Source organism: Acipenser ruthenus, chromosome 6, assembly GCF_902713425.1.
Source record: "Acipenser ruthenus chromosome 6, fAciRut3.2 maternal haplotype, whole genome shotgun sequence".
NCBI lineage: Eukaryota > Metazoa > Chordata > Actinopteri > Acipenseriformes > Acipenseridae > Acipenser > Acipenser ruthenus.
In genome coordinates, this window is record NC_081194.1 from 50676990 (window position 1) to 50699840 (window position 22851).

General features: G+C 38.6%; 1 protein-coding gene across 1 annotated transcript in view; it reads right to left on the minus strand.

Annotated features, from left to right (window-relative positions):
• Position 1: 1 nt before the first annotated feature.
• LOC117411503 (neutral amino acid transporter A-like) overlaps positions 2-22851 on the minus strand; it is a 28293-nt gene continuing 5443 nt past the window's right edge. Inside the window, exons 2-8 of the mRNA XM_034019113.3 lie at positions 21582-21624; positions 15439-15504; positions 12161-12327; positions 10714-10947; positions 8031-8225; positions 7054-7188; positions 2-4500 (exon numbers count right to left, since the gene is read on the minus strand). Coding sequence (XP_033875004.3) covers positions 4266-4500; positions 7054-7188; positions 8031-8225; positions 10714-10947; positions 12161-12327; positions 15439-15504; positions 21582-21624 — 1075 coding nt within the window. The 3' untranslated portion in view covers positions 2-4265. The remainder of the gene's footprint in view (positions 4501-7053; positions 7189-8030; positions 8226-10713; positions 10948-12160; positions 12328-15438; positions 15505-21581; positions 21625-22851) is intronic.

The window sequence follows — 22851 nt, forward strand, 5'->3', positions numbered from 1 at the left end:
ATTGTTTTACTGATTTATTGTTCTCAAAAGCAGTTAAAAAACTAACTCACAGCACAGAATACAGAATACATGAGTGCATTTACTATAAACCTGGTTCCAAGCACATGGCCCATACTATACACAATGATTTTAGATCTGAACATCCAACCGAACGAACACTACTCAGAAAACAGTTACCACAATAGTTTAAAATTAGGAAAATATAGTAGGCTTAAATTAGCACTGTCTGCATATCTATGAAAATTAATTATTACATATTCTGGAGATTTTCAAATGACCCCAAAAAGCTAAATGTTAGCCTATTTATCAGGGTTTGTGAGTGAAACAGTACAATCCATTTGTGTATGATTGAATTAGCTACAATTATAAACTAGGGATTTCTTATACAGCAGTCATTGCATCTATCTATCCTAAATACAGCACTGTCATGCCTCTATGGTAGTGTATTGCTGTACCATTTTTTTTTTTTTTTAAAAAGGTGTGCTAAAAGCACCATAAACATTAGTAAACAGTTAAATGTATTGTATTTAATTGTTAGATAACACCGTGTAACAAATTTTTATTTTATTTTTGGTTCCTGGGTAGTAAGTGTTATTTCCTAATTGCTTATGCCTCAAAAGTATAGAAAATGGCTATTATTCCCCACAAACTTTGCTTTTGTGACCAGGACAGTGATATTTTGAAATTTACCTATTTTCCAGAACATTCCAGATAGATTCAGTGCTGAGTAAACTTGGGGTAACTTCTAGAACTTTCTAGAACTTTCCAGTAATATAAATAGTAGTATAAATACAGGGGCCTTAAGCCCACCAGTTCAGTTTAGTTCCAGCTGCCTAAGTGGATACATATCTGTATTTTTCTGAGATGGCATCAAGGTCATAGGAGACTTCAAAATGGTGGCATTCCTGATGGGTCTCCAAGGCGGTTTTATCAAGTTTCCCTGCTATCTTTGCCTTTGGGACAGCAGGGACACCAAGGCGCACTACCACAGGCGGGGCTGGCCACAGCGGACCAAGTTCTCTGTGGGGAGGAACAACGTCAAGTGGGAGCCACTGGTGGACCCCCGGAAGGTGCTGATGCCACCACTGCACATCAAATTGGGCCTTATGAAACAATTTGTCAGAGCTCTAGATAAGGAGTTGGCAGCCTTCAAGTACCTTCAAGACTTCTTCCCTAAGCTGTCTGAGGCAAAGGTCAAAGCCGGTGTCTTCGTCGGACCACAGATAAAGAAGATCCTGGAGTGCAATAAATTCCCCAAGAAGCTCACTAGTAAGGAGAAAGTGGCTTGGAACAGCTTTGTCGCAGTGATTCGGGGCTTCCTGGGCAATCACAAGGCCGAAAACTATGTGGAGCTGGTTAAGACTGGTGAAGAAGACGGCACAATGGGCTGTAGGATGTCCCTCAAAGTCCATATCCTTGATGCTCATCTTGATAAATTCAAGAAGAACATGGGAGCGTACTCGGAGGAGCAAGGCGAGCGCTTCCACCAGGATATACTGGACTTTGAACGCCACTACCAAGGACAGTATAACAAGAACATGATGGGAGACTACATTTGGCGGCTGATTCGTGAAAGTGATTTACAATATAATCGTAAATCTCAAAAAACTACTCACTTCTAAATCTTTTGTAGTCATTTTTGTATTACTTTTGTATAAATACATGTTAATTTGGATTTATATGTTTTTTTCTGACTTTATGTGAACGAAAAGACACAAATTCGCCCGTTTTCTCATTGGAAATAGGTACATTTCAAAATATCACTGTCCTGGTCACAAAAGCAAAGTTTGTGGGGAATAATAGCCATTTTCTATACTTTTGAGGCATAAGCAATTAGGAAATAACACTTATTACCCAGGAACAAAAATTGTGTTACATAGTGTAATATTTCTCGAAAAATAGCACCACCTACTGGACCTATTATTATTTGCACAAGAACAAAATAATAGAGATAATGAAAGCTGCATTTTCTTTTCTTTCATCTTTATTAGTTGTGGTATATATAATTCATATATTATAACACGTATTCAACACAGCACTGAGAAATATTGTGTATAAATACAAGATAGACAGCTTTTCTGTAGACCCCGCCCCCCACATTTGAAGCTTAATAAGGACATGTCCACTTATTAATAGTTTCATAACCAAAGTTCTAAAATATTTTTCTTACCTGACACCTTTCTTGATAGTCCCTATCATTCTTTTGTAGACTTTTAGCTTTACAGACTTTATTTTCACTTTGACTTTGGTGAAACCCATTTATCCAGCCACATTGTTGGTGCACTCCCTGTGCAACTACTGTATGCCTGTAACCTAAACATCCCTGTCCTGCACACTGGAAGAGTCAGGTGCTTTCCTAATAACTCCCCACAGGTATTTAATCTACAAAGTTGTGGCAGGATTGGACTTCATCTAATTCAAAGTGCAAAAAGTCTGGAAAAATACATTAAAATGATAAGGGACTCGTAAGAAATCTCAGGTGGCTGTATCACATCAATAAAAGGGTCTACTACATATTATACATGTTTATATTACCAACAACTATGAACGCAGAAGCCTTCTGTGTTTGATCCAAAATTATTCTGTGCAACACTGATCATATTCAGTACACATACCGTATCAGTACCTTTTTTAAGGAGTGACAATTAAGGCTTTAAAATCAATCATATTACCTTTCTTACGAACATAATGATTGCTGATTATTATTATATGCATATTTTAAAAATAAAATGCAGTTTACACTTTCTCCTGGTAACATGTCACATGTTACGATATTCATCACATAAATTGGGGGTCTGAAGATAATTCCAATGACAGAGTTAATGTTAAGCCATGATTAGCACTCACCATTAACACTGAGCTTCTAAGAACCTGTTCACGCCTGCTATCCAGACCAGACTGACTCAGCTTTAATACCCTATTTAAAAAAACAAAAATTCAAAGGGGCCTGTCCCCTCCCCAGGAAAGGAGAAGATACCCCACCAAAAAACAAACAACCGCTCAAAGAAAAAAAAAAATGAAATACTGTAGTGGTGTTTACTTTCTAGTGGTTTCCTTTTTCAATGCAAACATTGTACTGGAGGTAAAGATAACACCTTTTCAGTTTATAAAATGTGGTCGTGGTTTACTTTGTGTACTGATGAAATGTACCTGGTGTTTGGTTTCCTTTTACTTGGTTCAGGCTTGGAACAATTTCCAGAGCAAGTCTGTGTGAAATCAAGTGTAGGAATACATTTATTTAGAAATAAGTACATTGATTAGACTTTAGATTTAGTATAGAATAAAGTAATGTTGTTAATCGTGGGAAAGACAGACAAATGGAGATCTGTGAGAGCTACTTCCATGAGAACTCAACCAGTTATTATGACTATTGTCTCCTGTAAGAGGTGTACCAGAGAGGTGACACCTCTGACACAATAGGTGTCTCTCATGATGGAAACTTCAAAGAACTCCAGGAAGCTATCTCTCTCTTTCCTCCCATCAAAGATTTAAGAAAATAGGCCTCCATTTAGGAAGAAGGACAAGATAGCATTTGAAATTAGATGCACAGACCATGTAGGATGTGAATCTTTTGATGTAAGGATTGTAAATACTTGTAAATGTGTTCTCTTGTGATTGGGTTTAAGGAAAAACATGATGTCACAAGAAACCACATTTAAACTGGGAAATGCTTAATGTTCTTTGTATTGCTCTGATCCGTGCTTGGAGAGAGGATACCTGCAAACTGTTGTCACCATGTAACCGTTAAGATGCCTGGTTGCAACTTTGCAACTCAGAACTTTTATCTTCAATAAACTACACTTATCTGGACTCGAAAGCAAGAAGCCCGCAACTTCTCTTTCGCTGCTTCTTTTATTGCTTATCACAACATCAAGCACATACCAGATGTGAAAAGAGAAATCACTTTAGAAGATTGGAAAAACTAGAACAAACTGCACTGGAGCATAACCCAAGGCTAACTCTTACTATTCCAAATGGAAAATAGACCAAAAAAAAGCCCTGCTTATACTACCAGCATTCACTGTAAAACCCGTCATACTGATTGTTCACATACATCTGTGAACACAGGGATGTTTACCATTATTACCTACATGGCCACAGCACGTAATTTGTAAAGGTGCAGGAGAAAAAAAAAAAATCTGCCAGGTGGGCAGAAATACATCTTTGTAACCTTTTAAACGGGGATGAAAAAAACATATAAAATGGTGTCCGTCCGATGTCAGTCACACAGCATTTGTCTGATGTTAAGGGGAGCGGTTCAAATTTCATAGTACAGACTCTTGTGACTCCAAGTCTCCCTTTCTGAAAGGCATGACCCCCATGTTCTGGTGTGTGACCAGTGGAGACGTCTCCTCCTCTGACTTGATGTTGGGTACGGCTTCCACTCGCACAGTCTCCAGCTCGGTTTGCTGCTTCTTCATTTCCTTTTGGTTGATGTGGTGGAGGATTCCTGCACCCAAGGCATCTCCTTCTACATTTACTACAGTAGTCGTCCGGTCTCTGGAAAAATAAAGATCAATGAAAACTTGCTGTGTCCGACAATAATGTTCAAATCCAGGAGTACTATTTCTGTGCTTTTTACAATAGAGTGGTGATTGATTTTGGTAACAAAGATACAAAGATCATGTTGACACTTTTAAGATTGAAAAAGTAATATATCAAACCATAATCCTAGGCAACTGATCGTGCATTCTATTCATTGAAAGCCTGCACATTGACAACTAGGATTTATATTTTTCTGGAACCTGGATGTTGCTATAAACCTTAGCATAAATAAATCCATTAAATGTGGTTGATAGAAATTACAACCACACAAGGAATTATAATGGAATTATAATGATTTAGAATAAGCCACTGGTGTTCTGCAATAAGGAGGTGATTAACATGTTTGCACGTAATGTGTAAAATGCCTGGTAGTATCATAAGCATTATACTGTAGTATTAGTATATGTGGCACTGTAGAAATCCTGCCAGCATGGTGCTAGGGACAGAGTAAGCTTTAGTGCAGCAAATAATTTAGACATTGGCACTATTTGACACATTTATACTTAAAATAAGCTCTCTTACTTATTCACGTAATTGAGATGTTCACAAAAACATTTTTTAGAGTCTGGAGATACAGTGCCTTGCAAAAGTATTCAGACCCCTGACCAATTCTCTCATATGGTACATTGAAATTTCGTTCTGTTTGATATTTTATTTTAAAACACTGAAACGCAAAATCAATTATTGTAAGGTGACATTGGTTTTATGTTGGGAAATATTTTTAAGAAAAATAAAAAACTGAAATATCTTGCTTGCATAAGTATTCAACCCCCACATATTAATATTTGGTAGAGCCACCTTTTGCTGCAATAACAGCTTTAAGTCTTTTGGGGTAAGTATGTACCAGCTTTGCACACAGTGTCGGAGTGATTTTGACCCATTCTTCTTGGCAGATTTGCTCCAGGTTGTTCAGGTTGGTTGGACGACGCTTGTGGACCGCAATTTTCAAATAGTGCCACAGATCATCAATGGGATTGAGATCAGGACTTTGACTGGGCCACTGTAGGACACTCACCTTTTTGTTCTTGAGCCACTCCAATGTTGCTTTGGCCTTGTGCTTGGGATCATTGTTCTGCTGAAAGGTGAATTTCCTCCCAAGCTTCAGTTTTTTAGCAGACTGAAGCAGGTTCTCTTGCAGTATTTCTCTGTATTTCGCTCCATCCATACTTCCTTCAATTTTAACAAGATGCCCAGTCCCTGCTGATGAGAAGCATCCCCACAGCATGATGCTGCCACCACCATACTTCACTGTAGGGATGGTGTGTCTTGAGGCATGGGCAGTGTTAGGTTTGTGCCACACATAGCGCTTTGAGTTTTGGCCAAAAAGCTCTATCTTGGTCTCATCTGACCACAAAACCTTTTCCCACATCGCAGCTGGGTCACTCTCATGCTTTCTGGCAAACTCCAGACGTGCTTTCAGATGATACTTTTTGAATAACGACTTCATTCTTGCCACCCTCCCATACAGGCCAGTGTTATGCAGAGCTCTTGATATGGTTGACTGGTGCACCATTACTCCACTCCAAGCCACTGAACTCTGTAGCTCCTTCAAAGTAATTGTTGGCTTCTCTGTGGCTTCTCTCACAGGTCTCCTTCTTGTTTGAGCGCTGAGTTTTGAGGGACGGCCTTTTCTTGGCAGTGCCTGGGTGGTGTGATGCAGCTTCCACTTCCTGATTATTGATCCAACTGTGCTCACTGGGATATCCAAACACTTGGTTATTATTTTGTACCCTTTCCCTAATCTATGCATTTGTATTACTTTATCTCTAACGTCTGTAGAATGCTCTTTGGTCTTCATTTTCCTTCAGATTCACAGCCTGACCAATGATCCTTCAGCAGTGGGGTTTTTATCCAGAAAATGTGACAGCAACTTTAATGGTTCACAGGTGGAGGCCAATGGTAAGGTAATTGTGTCCTCGTTAGGGCAATTTCTTTCATCGGTGTAAACTGGGAGCTTCCACAGCACAGGGGTTGAATACTTATGCAAGTAAGATATTTCAGTTTTTTATTTTTCTTAAAAATATTTCCCAACATAAAACCAATGTCACCTTACAATAATTGATTTTGAGTTCCAGTGTTTTAAAATAAAATATCAAACAGAACAACATTTCAATGTACCATTTGTAATTCAGTAATATGAGAGAATTGGTCAGGGGTCTGAATACTTTTGCAATGCACTGTAAATTGATACTGTACATGAAAACAATTCAAATATTAAATCTGGAGGAAGTGCATGGCGATGTCTGTGGCATTGGTAACTGCTGAATAATCACTGTTGTTTTTTTTTTTAACTCGCCTAGTACTCTTCTATTAATAGTGTGTTTAATTTGAGCTCCTCAGGGTGAAGAAAGTCTACTACATCTGAGATACAATTACAATATAGCAATAAGGTAGGATAGCACAGTCTCGTAACTATGGCTCCTGACTACAGTGTTACAGTGGGGTCCTCTGCGTGTGTGTATATGTACATCTATAGACTGTTTTCTACTTTATTGTACAACAACTTACACAATCCAGTCGACGGCTAACATGAGAGACAGGTCATTGGTTGGCAGGCCAATGGCCTCCAGTATGATTGCAATAGTGATGATCCCTCCAGCCGGGATCCCTGCAGCTCCTACACTGGAGGCTGTTGCAGTAACACTGGAACCAGAAATGCATAGAATCTGATTATTATTGCAACACTGCTATTATTATTATTATTATTTATTTCTTAGCAGACACCCTTATCCAGGGCGACTTACAATTGTTACAAGATATCACATTATTTTTACATACAATTACCCATTTATACAGTTGGGTTTTTACTGGAGCAATCTAGGTAAAGTACCTTGCTCAAGGGTAAAGCAATCCTCACAGGGGATTGAACCCACGACCCTCCGGTCAAGAGTCCAGAGCTCAGAGCCCTAACCACCACTCCACACTGCTGCTATCAGAATTTCTGATCCTATTCAATACCCCCAACATACAGCAAGAACTAATTATGAACTAGTTTACTTCGTGATTTCAAAGACCTCATTTAAAGACCACGTGTGTAAATGTGGCTGCACCGCTTATAATTTTTAAATTACGGTGATCAAATCTGGGTTTGCTGGATTGGCTTTTTCTGGGTTACTGACAACTTCAGGTCAGGTCAGTGCAAATAGAAGATTAACATCACAGATAAAGGCTAAAAGCACATCTGTAACATAGGTGGAATACACCGTTGCCTGCCACTATGGAGAATGTATAAACTGTTATACTGATTCACTGTACAAACTGCCCAATTGAGACCTACGTAGCAAATGAAAATGGACAACAGGTAAGGAAGGCAATTATTATGTTAGCTACAAATACTTTACGTTTCCAACTGGCTCCAAATGTTTCTGCTGACATTTCTTTCAAAACTGCACATTTGAGGCCTATCTTGTGAATAGAGGTGTTAGCAGCTTTGATTTATGGAATTATTTGGTTAGCTTGACTAAGATGCTCAGGGGGCTACGTACAGAATGGTAAAGATCTGCCCGGCATTTAGCTCGACGTTGTTTAACTGGGCAATGAAGACGGCAGCAATGCACTGGAAAATGGCAGCCCCATCCATGTTGACCGTGGCGCCAATGGGCAGGATGAAGCGGCTGATCCTCTTGTCAACACCGTTATTATCCTCAATGCACTTGATCATGGAAGGAAGAGTAGCAGAACTGTCAAGGGAACATTAAAATTAACCACTATAGTAAGGCACAAAACTAGTCACACAATTACCATTACAGAAAAGGTGATTAAATCGAGAATTTTCTTACAAGCAATAGTCAGATACATTAAAAGCATTTTTGGATGTTTTACGTATTGCCAGTGTAGATTCATAAAATGTGTAACTGACCATTTACTGGAGTGCCATCGTGTAACCAATATTAATGTGATGTAGGTTAGGATCAAAAATACTGTAGTGGTTCTTTTTTTGTTTCTGTCATAGTGGTGTTCTTAAGATAAACAAAAAAACGGACAGATTTGAATATCTATCTGTCTAAGGAGACTTGTTCTCAGTAAATGGTCAATTAATGATAAACTATGAAAGTACAAGGAAGTCTGTGAGGCTGGAAAACAGCAGTGGGATACCATCATTATAAATAACTGTTCCCCCTTTGTGTTAATTAGGAGAAACTGATTATTTTTTTATATATAGTTTCAGATTGTGCAAAATTAATTCCCATCACATGCTATAAGAGCAAAACTGAAATATGGTAAACAGGGGTTTATAGATTAACTAAAAGGTCATGGGAATTTAGCACAAGAGTTATCAAAACTGTTCACTGTTTCTGTAACACTTCACATACACTAAAGTTAGGTCATGGTGATCTAATTCTGTATTTATAGTTGTGGTGTTATTAACATACATCTTTAATTAAAGAAAACCACTTTTCATAACTGAGCAGTGCATCAGGGACATCAGGTAGGTCTTACGTTAGCTTGTGTTGCCCACTTCTGCTGTATATACACAACTGAAATCTCTACTACCAATTGGACACACATTAGAGGACCTTATGCTTCAAACTCAGCCAGCTAAACAGATAAAAAGGCAGCTCAGTCTACCTTGAAAGTAATCAGACATTTACACTGGGGGATTGTTTTAAGGCAGTGGTACTCGCTTGTGGCTATTCCAGTCCAGTCCAATCTTGAAGACCTATGTTCAATTAAACAATTAAAGCATATTGAGCTTCCTACATAACTCCATTAAATCCTACCTAATATTTATTGCCATCATTTATTAGTTCTCATATTTTCCTATATGGTAAAGTTGAAAAAGCTTTTATTTTTATTTGTTTTTTTGCAGCATTTCCCGTTCACCGTATTCAACTTCAAGAGGTTGCATAAAGAAATACAGTCAACTTTGAAAACACATCAGTCATAGGAAAAGCAGCGATAATGGGAAGATGAGCCAATTTGTGAAGCTTTTGGGCGTCTGAGTTATTGTAAAGGCAATAACTGGTGGTCCTTTTCTATCTTTTGAGTTTTTGGATTATTCTTGAGAAATATATATTTAAAATAAAAATAATAAAAATATATATATATACACAAAGTTATAGTATGACTAAACTAAACAATGTTGACTATGTTTCTTGATGACAGAAAGTGTCCCTAAAGGTGTGTGCAAACGTTTTTGTTTACTAATAGGTATGAAAAAAATACCAAATACACATTTAAAACAATGTGTGCATCTTTTACATAGGAAAATGTCAGTTATATGATGGTGTAACAGGGGAGGTCTGTGCTGACTGACTGGCACATGCGGGGTACTGCAGGAAGAGGGCAGCAGCCCCGTAAGATCTGCCTGTTAGTCATGGTGATGACACGGAGAGGTGGGGAAGAGGGTGTGTTGGCTTTCCTCTCTCTGAGTGGCTGAGAGGCAGGCCTTGGGGGATTGCTCAGCCCATAAGTACTGCGCTTGGTTACGCATTGGGGTGGCCCTGACTGGGAATACACAGAGACGCTGGCCAAGAAGGCCAGTGTAAACATAGACCAGGCAGGAACGCCAGTGGTGGGAGCAAGAGAACAAAATAGGCAAGCACGGCTGAGGAAGACAGCCAGCCTAGAGAAAGAAAATAATATAGAAAATAATTGTTACGTATCTGAGGGAACGTGTATAAATAGAAGGGGAACTTTGGCCACCCCAGTGTATAGTGCTAAACAGCATAGGACAGAGATCCCAAGCTTACCGGCTTAGAGGCAGTGGGGGCACTGCATAAGCAGCACCTTTATTTTGTAGTTTTATTACTGTGTTTTATTTTCCCTTTTCATTTTGCCTTTTGTTTTCATTATTATTTTTAGCACCTGCGAGTGCGCCGTCATCAACTGGACTGTATACCTGTGTTGGTAACTCTGTGGTCCTGACTACCGTTGCCGGTATTCAGGCCACAGACAACAGCTCCCTCTGAAGTCCAAAATAAATCAGTGCGCCGGAGCGGCGTTTCAACTGCAGTTCTGTCTCCTGTGTGTTAGTGAATTGCCCACCACCCTTCCACAGATGGTAATTGTTTTGTTACCTCTGTAGAGATAGATCAATCAAATATTAAAGATCCTGGACTGGTTTGTATTAAATGAGCCACAAGTGTGTACCATAAGGGTCTATAAAGATAATGTCAAACTGTGTGTAAACTACTGTAATCTACATTGTATGAACAATTTACAAACCTGGAGCATGTGGCAAAAGCAGTTGTAAAAGGTGTGATGAGCCCTGAGAGAAAGCTGAAGGGATTTTTTCGAGTAAATCCAAAGTAGATAAGAGGCAGAACTATTCCTCCATGGATAAGATGCCCCAGTATCGATGCAAATATATACTTTCCCAGACTAGTGATAAGGAGGACTACATCTTCGATCTCCACGATTTTGCTGCCAACTAGGAACATAATACCAATGGGCACGTACCTGTTCGAAATGAAATACACAAATTAACACATTCATTTGTCACCAGGAAATTACCACAAACAGCTTGCTGTCAACAGGGTGATACAGTACTAAATGCATTTTGCTGACCACTTCCTTTTCTTGGCTATGGTCTACAGTACAACTCTAGACCTCTGTGACTATCATGTTTCTAATTACAAAGCAAGTTTCAAATTAGATTTTCTTAGGTTTTTGTAATGTTTCCAAACAATCTTATTTAGGCAATCAGCTACATGTGCTTTATTTATTTTTGTAGTCTTGCATTTAGAAGCTGCTAATCATTTCTAGTTCTCTGCCATAGCTATATGGAACATGTGCTAGTTAGCTAAAGTGTATTTAAAAGGTGAAGGCTCATTCATACCTTCATAGCATCTCACAGCAAGGGAGCCGCATTGCACCGTAAGCCGATGACAAAAGCTGTTTATGGTTCAGCTGTGGCTGAAATTCAAATAATTCAACTTTTTCTGCCGCAGAATGTAGTTTGTAAATCAATTTTAAATACTCAGCCCTTCTGAATCAACTCTGCTTGGCTATCCGCAAGATGTCCCAGCTGCCTTGAAACGTGACTATGAACTCCTGCACCATTGACACATGGCTCAAAGCAGGGCATTGTCATAACAATGTAGTAAGAAGCATGAACAATAATTACTCAGAATGACTGCAAAAGGTAAGGGAAAAGTAAAATGTCCTATAGATCTAAAAAAAAACACTTCTAACAGGAAATGGTACCGTACACTCATGAAAATGTAGTAGCCTTACTGAAATAAGGCTTTTGGTGGTATGTACAAGTCAGCTTTGATCTGAGAAAATCTCCAGCAGCTTATTCTCAGATGCTGTAGCTATAATCCTCTTTTGCACGTAGCCACATCTGCACCCATTTTTTTTTTGTCTCCTGCACTTGGAAGAGCCTAGGCAATGAGCCAGGCTATCATGGGAGGGTGGGGTTTGTAAACTTCAAGTAAAAAGGATGTGTTAAAAAACATGTGATTTGTGTATCATTCATATGGCCAGAGGTTAATGACAGTCCATTTTTACTGGACAGTACAAAGAACAAAACTTTACGATTTTGAGTTTAAGTTTTGAAAAAGAGGGTTTTGGGCGACCAGCAAGCAAGCAGTTCCAGTTGTATTTTATCTCACTTTTGCTTACTGTGATAAAGCACATAAAAAGAAACATTAATTTATTAGGTACTTACCACATGATCCAAGATACAAGGACCATTGTCGCTTCATTAAAAGAGTTGAACAATTTTATTAATTCTTCCCCTTCGGGTCCAAGTTTTCTTAGAGCTATTCCAAACACAATGGCAAACAGGACTAGGCCCAGGATATTCATGCCATCTATCTCTGAGCCAGTGGGTATCTGTAGAAGCAAACATGAGGTATTTTGACATAGTCTTAACCACTGTACAAAAGATTATAGCGCTTGGTATTATCTGAAATTGGGATTAAACAGTTAGGCAGACTGGCAGACTGCAATTGAACACCAATAAAAGAAATGGAAATACTACACAGAAGGATGTAGACAAGGAAATACACACCTAATACTAATACAACCGCTCCCATCCCAATAGTAAAGCAGGTGGAATGAAGACGAGACAAAGAAACTCATTGACCTGGAATGCAGTAATCAGAAAGGGGATTTCATGGATTCAAAATGCAGACAGTGTGTAAGATCGTGTCAGAAACAATAAATGTTTCTAGAACAGTAACTGATTTACAGACAGAAGACTATCAGGAGACACACCAGACAGAGACCTGGAAAGCCACGTGCTAGTTTTTTTTTTTTTTTTTTTTTTAGTCGTGCCAATTATTTTTATTATTTTCTCCCAATTTGGAATGGCCAATTATGATTTGAAGCTAAGCTCAGCTCACCGCTACCACCCCTGCTCTGACTCGGGAGGGCGAAGACGAACACACGCTGTCCTCCGAAGCGTGTGCCATCAGTCGACCGCTTTTTTTCACACTGCGGACTCACCATGCAGCCACCCAAGAGCTACAGCATCGGAGGACAACGCAGCTCTTGGGCAGCTTACAGGCAAGCCTGCAGGCGCCCGGCCAGACTACAGGGGTCGCTGGTGCGTGGTGAGCCGAGGACACCCTGGCCGATCTAACCCTCCCTCCCCCCGGGCGACGCTCGGCCAATTGTGCGCCGCCCCCTAGGAGGTCCCGTCCATGGTCGGCTGTAGAATAGCCTGGACTCGAACTTGCGACGTCCAGACTATAGAGCGCATCCTGCACTCCACGTGGAGCACCTTTTACTGGATGCGCCACTCGGGAGCCCCCTAGCCACGTGCTAGTTATAACACAGGTGTTCTTTCTGATTGACTTACTCATGACTTCCCCCACCCATTATAGTGACAGTGATAAAGCACTCTGCCATAGAATAGTAGTAGTAGTAGTAAAGGTAGTGATAGTACAGACTCTAAAGCAAATAATGCATGCATGTTTATAAAAAAGTGCTTTTAAATTAGATTTTATAACTGGTTTTGTTGAAAATACACTGTAAAAGATACCTCAACCAGAGCTCAATGTACAACAACAGCCCCTCTATTCAAAACCAACAATGCACTAAAACACTGCTAGCAAATGAACCTAATCACATTTTGTACATTGAGTGACTCCCAAAGGCCATGCAGAATGGCTCTGGGACAAGGCTAATACCCAGAGGTTTCTAAACTCAGCTCTCATCACACACTGTGTCATTATCAGATACCCATTTCAGATCACAATCATGAACACTATCATCAGATAGGCTGTTTGGTGGCTGTTTTTGGGTTTTCCTTTTTTGGGAGTGTCGACATCCACTACGTCTGTGGAAACCTGGCAGGAATTCGGATGAGGGTGTTACTAATCTGGAAGGGTTAATTATTTTATTTTAGTGTAATGTGTAAAATGTCCAGGTAATGGGTGAAACTATACATATCAAATTTAAATGTTGGCCTTGATGTTTATACAGTGGTAGCAACAGCAGTGCAAGCACATCTATTTCATATTCAGTATTTATTCATAGTCAGTTGCATATATGCATCAGTACTGTACACATGTAGTCTTCATTTTTATATTTATTTTTAACTCAATGTGTTCAGTCTTACAGTTTAAATGTTAATGAAATTAAACAGAATCCAACACCCCTAGTCGGGTATACCAGATGTCCTTTGAGGTTAATTATTGAGGCCACTGGAGAGTTTAAAACTTAAAATGTCACCAGGAAGAGATCAATTAGACAGTAAAATGATAGAAAGTGCATCTATACATTAGGTAAGAGTACGATAACTTCTATTATTTTAATATTCCATACCCATACCAAGCTGCTCTTTCAGATAACAATGTATACATCTAAGATAAAAAAATATATATATATATATATATTAAAAAAAAGATATTCTCATTAAATGATTGTCTTATTTAATTTCTCTTTTTACCTCAAACATTTAATAATAATAATAATAATAATAATAATAAAAATAATAATAAAAAGTAACTAATATAAATTGAATCCTAAAGATAGGAACACATGCATGAATCTACTCGGAAAAAAGACTTGATTATTTAGTAAAGGTTTAGACCTATTCTGGTTGTGTTGGTTTTTAAGCAGCCCTAAAGCAGGAAAGCAAACGCTCCTTGTTTTAAATGGCAGTCAATCAAGTCAAGAATCAATAGCATGATGCAATTGCTAGCACAAGTTTCATAGCAGCTGGGGAGAAGCGGCTGTTTACAGCTCTGATGGCAGATGTGTTTTTACACTAAACAAATACTAACAGCGTGTTAATTAAACAATGTCATGAGGCATCAATGTCAGTCTCTTATCCATCCCTGTTTCTAGCCAGCGCTGGGTTTCATAATGAATAAACATATTATCCTCACAGGTATTTTGTTTGAGTGGGACTATTCCTGTATCTAATTAATGAGCACAGTGCTCCCCCTTTTTAACTCTGTATCTGTTTGTGTTCCGCCTAATAACGGGAATGAAAGTGGAATGGCATTTTGGGGCAAATGGGAGCCATGAGCGTACCACCTTATAACCTGTTCTGTGGTATAAAGAGACATCTTATAAAGGGGGAGCACTGTAATGCAGTGCTTATATGATAAAACCACAGGGTGTCAATGCTAATTGTAACCACTGTAAGTGGCAGAAGTAGAAAGACTTAGATAACAATTGATTCCATTTACAAAAAAAACGGTAAAAACAGAGCTTCTGTCCTCTCTTGAATCCCAACTCGATTGTTTTAATATGTTCTGTTTTGTTGCATGCTCATCTGAGGGGATGCTTGCTGTTTTGTGCAGCACCTCTTTGTCAAAAAGCCTAAACTGAACACTTATTCACTTACTGAACCCTAGATTGTGATGCCATTTCAGCTGCCATTGGCATTTAGCACAGAACCATTGGAACACAACAGAAGTTCCACTGCATTGCCATTGCTGATCAATTGTTAATGGGTTATTTGTTCACTTTAATTAAAGTATAGCATACCTTTTCATAGGTAAGATTTCCAGCAGTTGCATTTCCAGTCGTGACAGTCTTGTAGTCGGTTGCATACTGTAAAAAAAAAAAAAAAAAAAAGTGTGATTTATTAGATTTTCTTAGTTTCTCAGAGCGTCTTTCTGACTGAGGGGGGCTTACTCAGCAAACGGATAAGACTGTGTTTGAAGTTCTGGAACAAAACCTCATCATGTAATCATGTTTGTTTACCTTTCGTTGGTATTTTGTGTTGTGTGAATTCAATTAACCATTGTGTTTTTCACTCTATGCAGTATGCAACTGTGTTTTCCTAGCTGTAGTCAATGACAACAAAAAAAAACTTACTTATTTCTTCTATCAATGCAGGCTTAATTTGTTTCAGATGGACTTCCTGATTTTAGTAAAGATAGTTTATAAGGAAGGACTATCCCCTACACACATTATATCACCAATCAGTAAATGTTTCCTTTTTTTAATTTTTTTTTTGTACTTTAGTCGTTGCCAATTAGTTTTTTTTATTATTTTCTCCCCAATTTGAAATGCCCAATTATTTTTAGGCTCAGCTCACCGCTACCACCCCTGCGCTGACTCGGAAGGGGCGAAGATGAACACACGCTGTGAGCCGAGGACACCCTGGCCGACCTAACCCTCCCTCCCCCCGGACGACGCTCGGCCAATTGAGCGCCGCCCCCTGGGGTTTACTTATTCAGTTCAAGTGGTGGGCCCTCAAACCAAATGTTTCATAATCATCAATAAATATTAATTATATCTGACAAAATATAATATGTATGATGGAAGTTGTTTCATAACCAACATTATGAGTCTGTGACAGAGCATAGGCTCTGCACGGGTGCACATGTGTGTGTGGGTGTGGGTGTGGGTGTAGGTTTGGTGGCTGGTGGCCATCATGGTGAAGGGACACCCTGGAATCAAGATGGCCACGGTCTGCACAGCAACCTGGTTTGATTTTTGATTGTCTAATTAATTGTGTGATTGCTTGAACAGAAAAGTGTGAAATGTGGCCAGGTGGTGATTGAATCTATCAACTCCTGGCCACATGGTATAAAAGACAGAAGAAATGTTTGTTTTGTGATGGTGTGTAGGAGAGTGGAGAGTGGAGAGTGGAGAGTGGAGAGTGGAGAGTGGAGAGTGAAACAAAGAGACACAGAAAGGTTAATATTGCACTGTGACAGCCGTAGCGTTGGTGCCATTTTGTTTGTTTTGAGGAGTTTGGTTTGTGTTTGCTGTATTTAGTTTAAACCTCTATTTTGTTCCTGTGTTTGTTTGGTTTATTTGCTATTATTAAAACCGTTTACACTGCAGTATCTGAGTCTGGGTTTGCTATTTCTGTCGTTGACCAGCATTGATCGCCCGTCACTTTACCACAGAGTCACATCTAGTTATTCTAACAACATACTGATGACTGAAGTTGTTTAAAAATGGAGCTCACTTAAAAAAAATGTATGTAGAGTAATATAGCATAATCAAACAAGTGAACCTACGTAGGGTTTGATAGACATAGAAAAAATAAGAATGTGGCACTAGACAAGTTCATTTCTAAAAATATACCCTATAGTAGATCTATTTAAGGTGAAAAAACATTCTTTGTAAATATTTCACTTCTGTGTTGGGGCAGTGGGGTTGTACTGAACTACTGATAAGGCTGTTTATTTGACTTTATTTGTTGATTACTCCAGTCACAGTAATACCCCAGATGAAATGATCTCCAATGTACTTTGGATTCTTTATTGTTTGAGCATTATCTTTCCAGCACTGTTGCTTATTTTCCACACTGAATAAACTGTGGAGCGTGCTGTCGGACATGCACAGTTATCTTTGAACTTTATAGCTTGCAGTCAAAATGAGTTTCTATTTGCACACTTTTTAGCAGATTTCAGTGTAAACAAAAGAACAGACATATTTGCTTTCTCTAAAAAAATAATTTAAAAACTGCTTAGCCTTAAAACTAGAGAAAAAACTGGGAAACACTTTGCACTGGACCACACACAGTAAATCGGCTATAAAATACACATTGTAAGGATTTTTAATTAAGTGATGTTCTAAGCTGTTTTAAAGAAGTGACAACCAATATTATTTTAATTATTAGTGCTCATTTTTTATACTGTAATTTGGGATGTGGTGATATGTGGCACGTTGGTTTGGTGGTGGGATATCACAAACCTGGAAACAGACAAACACAGACAGCAATGGATTATCAATGTGCTGCTTGTGCGTTTTAATAATAAACAAAACAAAGGTTTGAACAAAACAGAACACTGATTCTCTTGTTCCACCTCTGAACACACCCAACTCGTTCAGCCACAGCAATTAATTAATCCACAGCAATACATTAATTAATCTGGAGATGGTCACATTCTACACGAGTTTAGCACAGATGGGGAATTTTAACACCATCCAAGCTGCAATAACAATATATATATATATATATATATATATATATATATATATATATATATATATATACAGTACAACCTCAGAGTTACGAACCCCTTGGGAATGGAGGATGTTCCTAAATCTGAAATGCCTGTAACTCTGAAGATGAGTTTTCAGTGGTTTTAAGTGGTGTACACCTGCTATCTACACCCTCAATCTGAAGAATAATGCAAGGTGACAGCACAGTAATGCAATACCGGTCTCATATTATTATGGTTCTAAAGTCTTTAAAACAATACTATAAATGGAATAAGGCTAAATTGAAGTTATCATTGAAATCGTAACTGTAGCAAAAACACCAGGAAAAATCCAGGAAAACCTGGGTTAACGTAGTGCTTGTTTTTAAACAAAATGCATTCATGCAGCTGGCTCAGTCATTCAGCCTCCTTTGGCTTGAAAAAAAATGTTCCCAGTAAAATTGCCCGTACTTGCTTTGAAATCTGCCTCACCTTTCTGAATACATTTGTTGGTAAAGTAATTTTGCCATCCCCATGACCAGCACGTCGCTTATGTAGGAGTGCCTATCTGGTTGCATTGCACTCATGACTGAGTGATTGCATACTTCCGGTTGAAAGCAGAGGTTCAGTAGGCCGGTCAGTTCGTAAATTTGGTGTTTGTAACTCTGGGGTTCTACTGTACTCTACTCTACTGTTGGAGGGGTTCTCGCATGCGCAAATCAGTCTATCTTTACTGTGCAGTTACACAGCGCTTCCTCCAGTTTCACCTGACAGTTAATCATTAAACAGTTTTAGATACTGCAATGTATTTTTTTTTTAAATCTGTGATCTTTAGTTGCTTTTGTGCATTTTCATTTGCACAGACATTAGGGCCTTATCGAGCACTATATTCTGCAATTTTGAATACTGACTTTGGATACTGTTTTAATTCTGTGTTGTTGTTTTTTTTTTAATCTTTTACTAAATTACATTGCCTTTTTTCGTTTTATGCAGTTATGTGCATGGGTAACATTTTGATTTCATGTTGCTGTTGGGTCGTTAATGAGGAGTTTTATATACTGCTACAATACGTACCAGATTTAAAAGTAGTATTAAAAGTAGTACTGTACCAACAAAACCAACTACAGTACATCTAAATGGAAGCCTACTTATTTTAAACCACAGTAATGTATTTCTGACATTGTATCTTTTTTGTGTTCCCTGAAAAACAGACAAGGGTTGGAACGGGTCAAAATTAAATAATCAGATATGTGACACACTTTTTTAACCGTCACTGAAGTAAAAATTGTATAGGGTTGGATATGTGAGTGCTGACTGTATATTGATATCTGTAACACTGTACTTCATAAAGCATTTTTATTAAAGTATAAAAAAATATTTTTATCAGGTCAATAAAAAGAAAGTAAGAACATGGATTTTAAAGCACTGGTTTTTACCTCTTTAGGGTTTGTTAGCATCCATAGAGGTCTATTCAATTGATCTAAATTGTGTTGGTTCTAATTACCGCCACCATTTAAATATAAAATTAGGACCAAAGTTTAATTTTACTTCCTTTTAAAGACAACATTACTCATACATGATACACGCACACACTGTGTGAGATGTTGGTTTTCTCAAAGTCCCCTTATGATGTAAAACATTGATTGGCTTTTTCTATGTTGCTATGCAAGCATAATTTGTGTGTTGTGACCTTTGTTTAATCTGAAGGTTGTATTAGGAGGAGGTAAGGACAAAGGTTTCTGTCACAATGTAAAAAATAAGTCTATGATAGCGGAATCACATGAATGCAATGACCATGTTTGGGGTGTTGCTCCCACAAGGGAGAACTGAATGGATAAAAAGAACACTATGACCTGGTCATGCTTCTCTTTCATTTTAGTCCTGCCATAGAAGGTACAGTATAAGTTCATGATCAGTGCTAATGCTGCCTATTTCTCTGTCACATGTCTCCATATCCTCAGCCAACTGTGACCAGACTTTACTGTGAGATAAATGTGTCCTGAATAAGACCTGACCCCTCTTCACCTTCCACACTCCCATCGCACACACTAGCTTGGCCCTCTCCTAGCTGATCTGCATGAACAACTGGTCATGGCAAGTTGCCTTGCAAGGTCATGACCACAGAATAATCTATTCCCAGGAACCTATTAGTTCTCTTGTTAAAAACTTCACACTGGACAGCACTCAAAATCTATAGCTTAGAACACTGGGGACACAGGTTTGCCTGCGCTTCTATTTAAATTAGTTGTAGCAAACAAGAGAATTCCAGAAATATTGTACTTCCATTAGAATATGGGTATAAATGTGCAGTTTTGAAAGAAATACATGTTAACGCAAAAATGATATGTGGTACTACACTAGGCTAATGAAAGTTCTCAGTTTCCATGCCTTGCTCTGTTACACTTGAACTTCAGCAGTGTCTTCTGGGTTAAAGTGTGTTACTGGCTGAAAGCATGTCTCTCAATAGGGGAAGCAGCTAGTTGGCGAAGACAGCAAAGGAGCTGTTGAAGGGACATGGCTTGCAAACAGAAATGTATTTTCCATGTGTTTCTTTCAAAACTGCACATTTGAAACCTAGATAATTAAAAGAAGAGCACAAGTACGATGTATTACATTTATTAGTTACAATCACTTTAAGACAGCCAAAAGCAGGAATGCAAAGCTTGTAATACTATTGTACAGGGATCTGACAAAAAGTTAACCAAATATATTTATGCAAATATTATCACTGTCATGCATTGTGTAATAAATAAAACCTATAAGAAAACGTATAAGAATCTATTGGAAGTCACGTTTGTCCACATGCCAGTACTAGCTGAAACCCTATATACATAGAAAAAAGGTTTCCCATACAGAATCAGTGCTGTCCTGGTTGATGGCCCTATTGACAGTGCTATAGCAGGTGTTCCTATTATTCTGTCCAGACCTTGTTTATACCTCTGGGAAGAAATTAATGAATTTCAGCCAGAAAGACAGAGACCAGAGGAAATTATTTCACAATAAAGCAAGACACAATTCCTTTATAGAAGCACCCTGGTCTGCTGCCAAGTTCTACACTGTGTGACAAAGCATTCATCATAGCTCCCATCAGCCAGTGTTTTGTTTCGTTGCAGGACAGTGAATAGGAGGCTTAGTTCTCTGAAGACTGGGGTAATGGGGACTGGGGTCTGGGAGCTGGAAAGGGATGGAAAAAACGTTGATATAGACCAGTGAATGGAATCTGGTTCACTCTCACAATTACATGAGGATACCAGAGAGGGTGTAGCAGTCCTAATTGCACATCACCCCTGGATACTCCAAACAACACAGACAAAGAGCAGTCTCCCTGCCAGCTCAGCAAATAATGAGGGCCCACATGCCAACCCCCCTCAGAAACCCTTTCTATGCCACACCAAGTGAAGCATGTCCATTTTCCAGCTTTTTTCAGCTCTTTCTTCAACAGTGAAGTCTATCAGCCAGGCTTGATAGATCTACAAGGAATTCTTACTTGATTACCTTTATTTGTTTGCTTTTTACCAGTCTATTTACAACCAATGCAGAATGACATATCTGTCTTGGGAATATGACATTATCTGTCTTGGGAAGACCTACCACAATTATACTTGGTTACCAAAATAGGCAAGCGTGCCTATTTTACTGTGGTTTACTGTAAGGATCTACATCAGGAATAACATGATCATTGTCTCCATAAGACAATGTCCTGTCTGCTGAATTGATTACAAGAATAACAGTGAGCAGTCTTACCGATCGAAAGGCTGCAGCAACAAGGTTAGCAGGAAACAGGTTTCTGTGGAAGAAGAAAATGAATTTGATCACAAGGGAAATGAGTTTGGTGGTCACACCCTCGTTTGACAAAAAACACAAAACCACCACCCGCTTCAGCACATGGCAAATCGAAGATAAGATATTTCATCTTATTTCTGAAAAACACATTGGAACTGTTGTACTGTAAAATGCCAACAATAAACCCTACATGTTTGTAGAGTATTATTATTACATTTACTAATTTGAACAATGATTTTTCATTTTTCCATGCTTTTCAAAAATATATTCACATGTACTTTTTTTGCCCATATTCTGACAATATTTCTCTGTTCTTTATTATGCATCATAAAACTCTACCATTCTAAACTACAGGATATATTACAGTGCAGGGGTACATTCTAATCCAAACCATTCTGAGACCTTTAGCAGTCAATTAAATAATTAAGAAACTGGCTGGAAGTCCTGTGATGAACTGGCCTTAGGAAGAGCTAAGATTGCCTGGGGTGGTTTCCAGAAAGGTGTTATTACTACTGTATATTAATCAGCACCAGAAGGAACTAAGTGCAGCTAGAAAGTAAAAAAAAACAAAAGACTTGAATCCATATTTTATTTTCATCTTACATGTGACAGGTGTCAGTAACTATTTTTGTTAGCTCTCCTGTGCCTAGAGAGACTATTAACCCTTTCCGGTCCTATGTCGGACCTGGTCCGACATTGCAATTTTCCCCTTCCGGTCCAATGTCGGACCCTGTCCGACATCATCAAAAAGACGTAAAAAACAGGTCTCTAGTGGTGTTTTCTCTGGAAAAAGCCAAGAAAACCATTAAATGGCCGAGTGAGACCGATAGGAGCCGAAAGAAGCCGAAAAAAGGGGCGTATTTCATGAATACAAATAGCCCCAGCACCACATAGATAACACAAACATAAACCAACAAGATAGTTGCTTCTGCATCCAGCGCTCAAAGAATATCACAGACATTTGCAGAGCTTTTTTTAGATGTTATAGTAATAAAATAATGACTTGGATCGCATTATTGAGGAGTTTGGTGATAAAATGAGTGATCAGGAGATGATTTATCAGTATGCACTACTATGAAGAGGTATGTGAAAAATACAGCGAACAAGGGGTGGGGCGGGGCTGGAGATGCAGTACTGAGTGTCCTGTTGATATGCAGTGCCTTTTAATCCTATTTTACTGTGAAAAAAATACTTTTTCTAAAATAAACTGCGCGTGTGAAAATAAATTGGA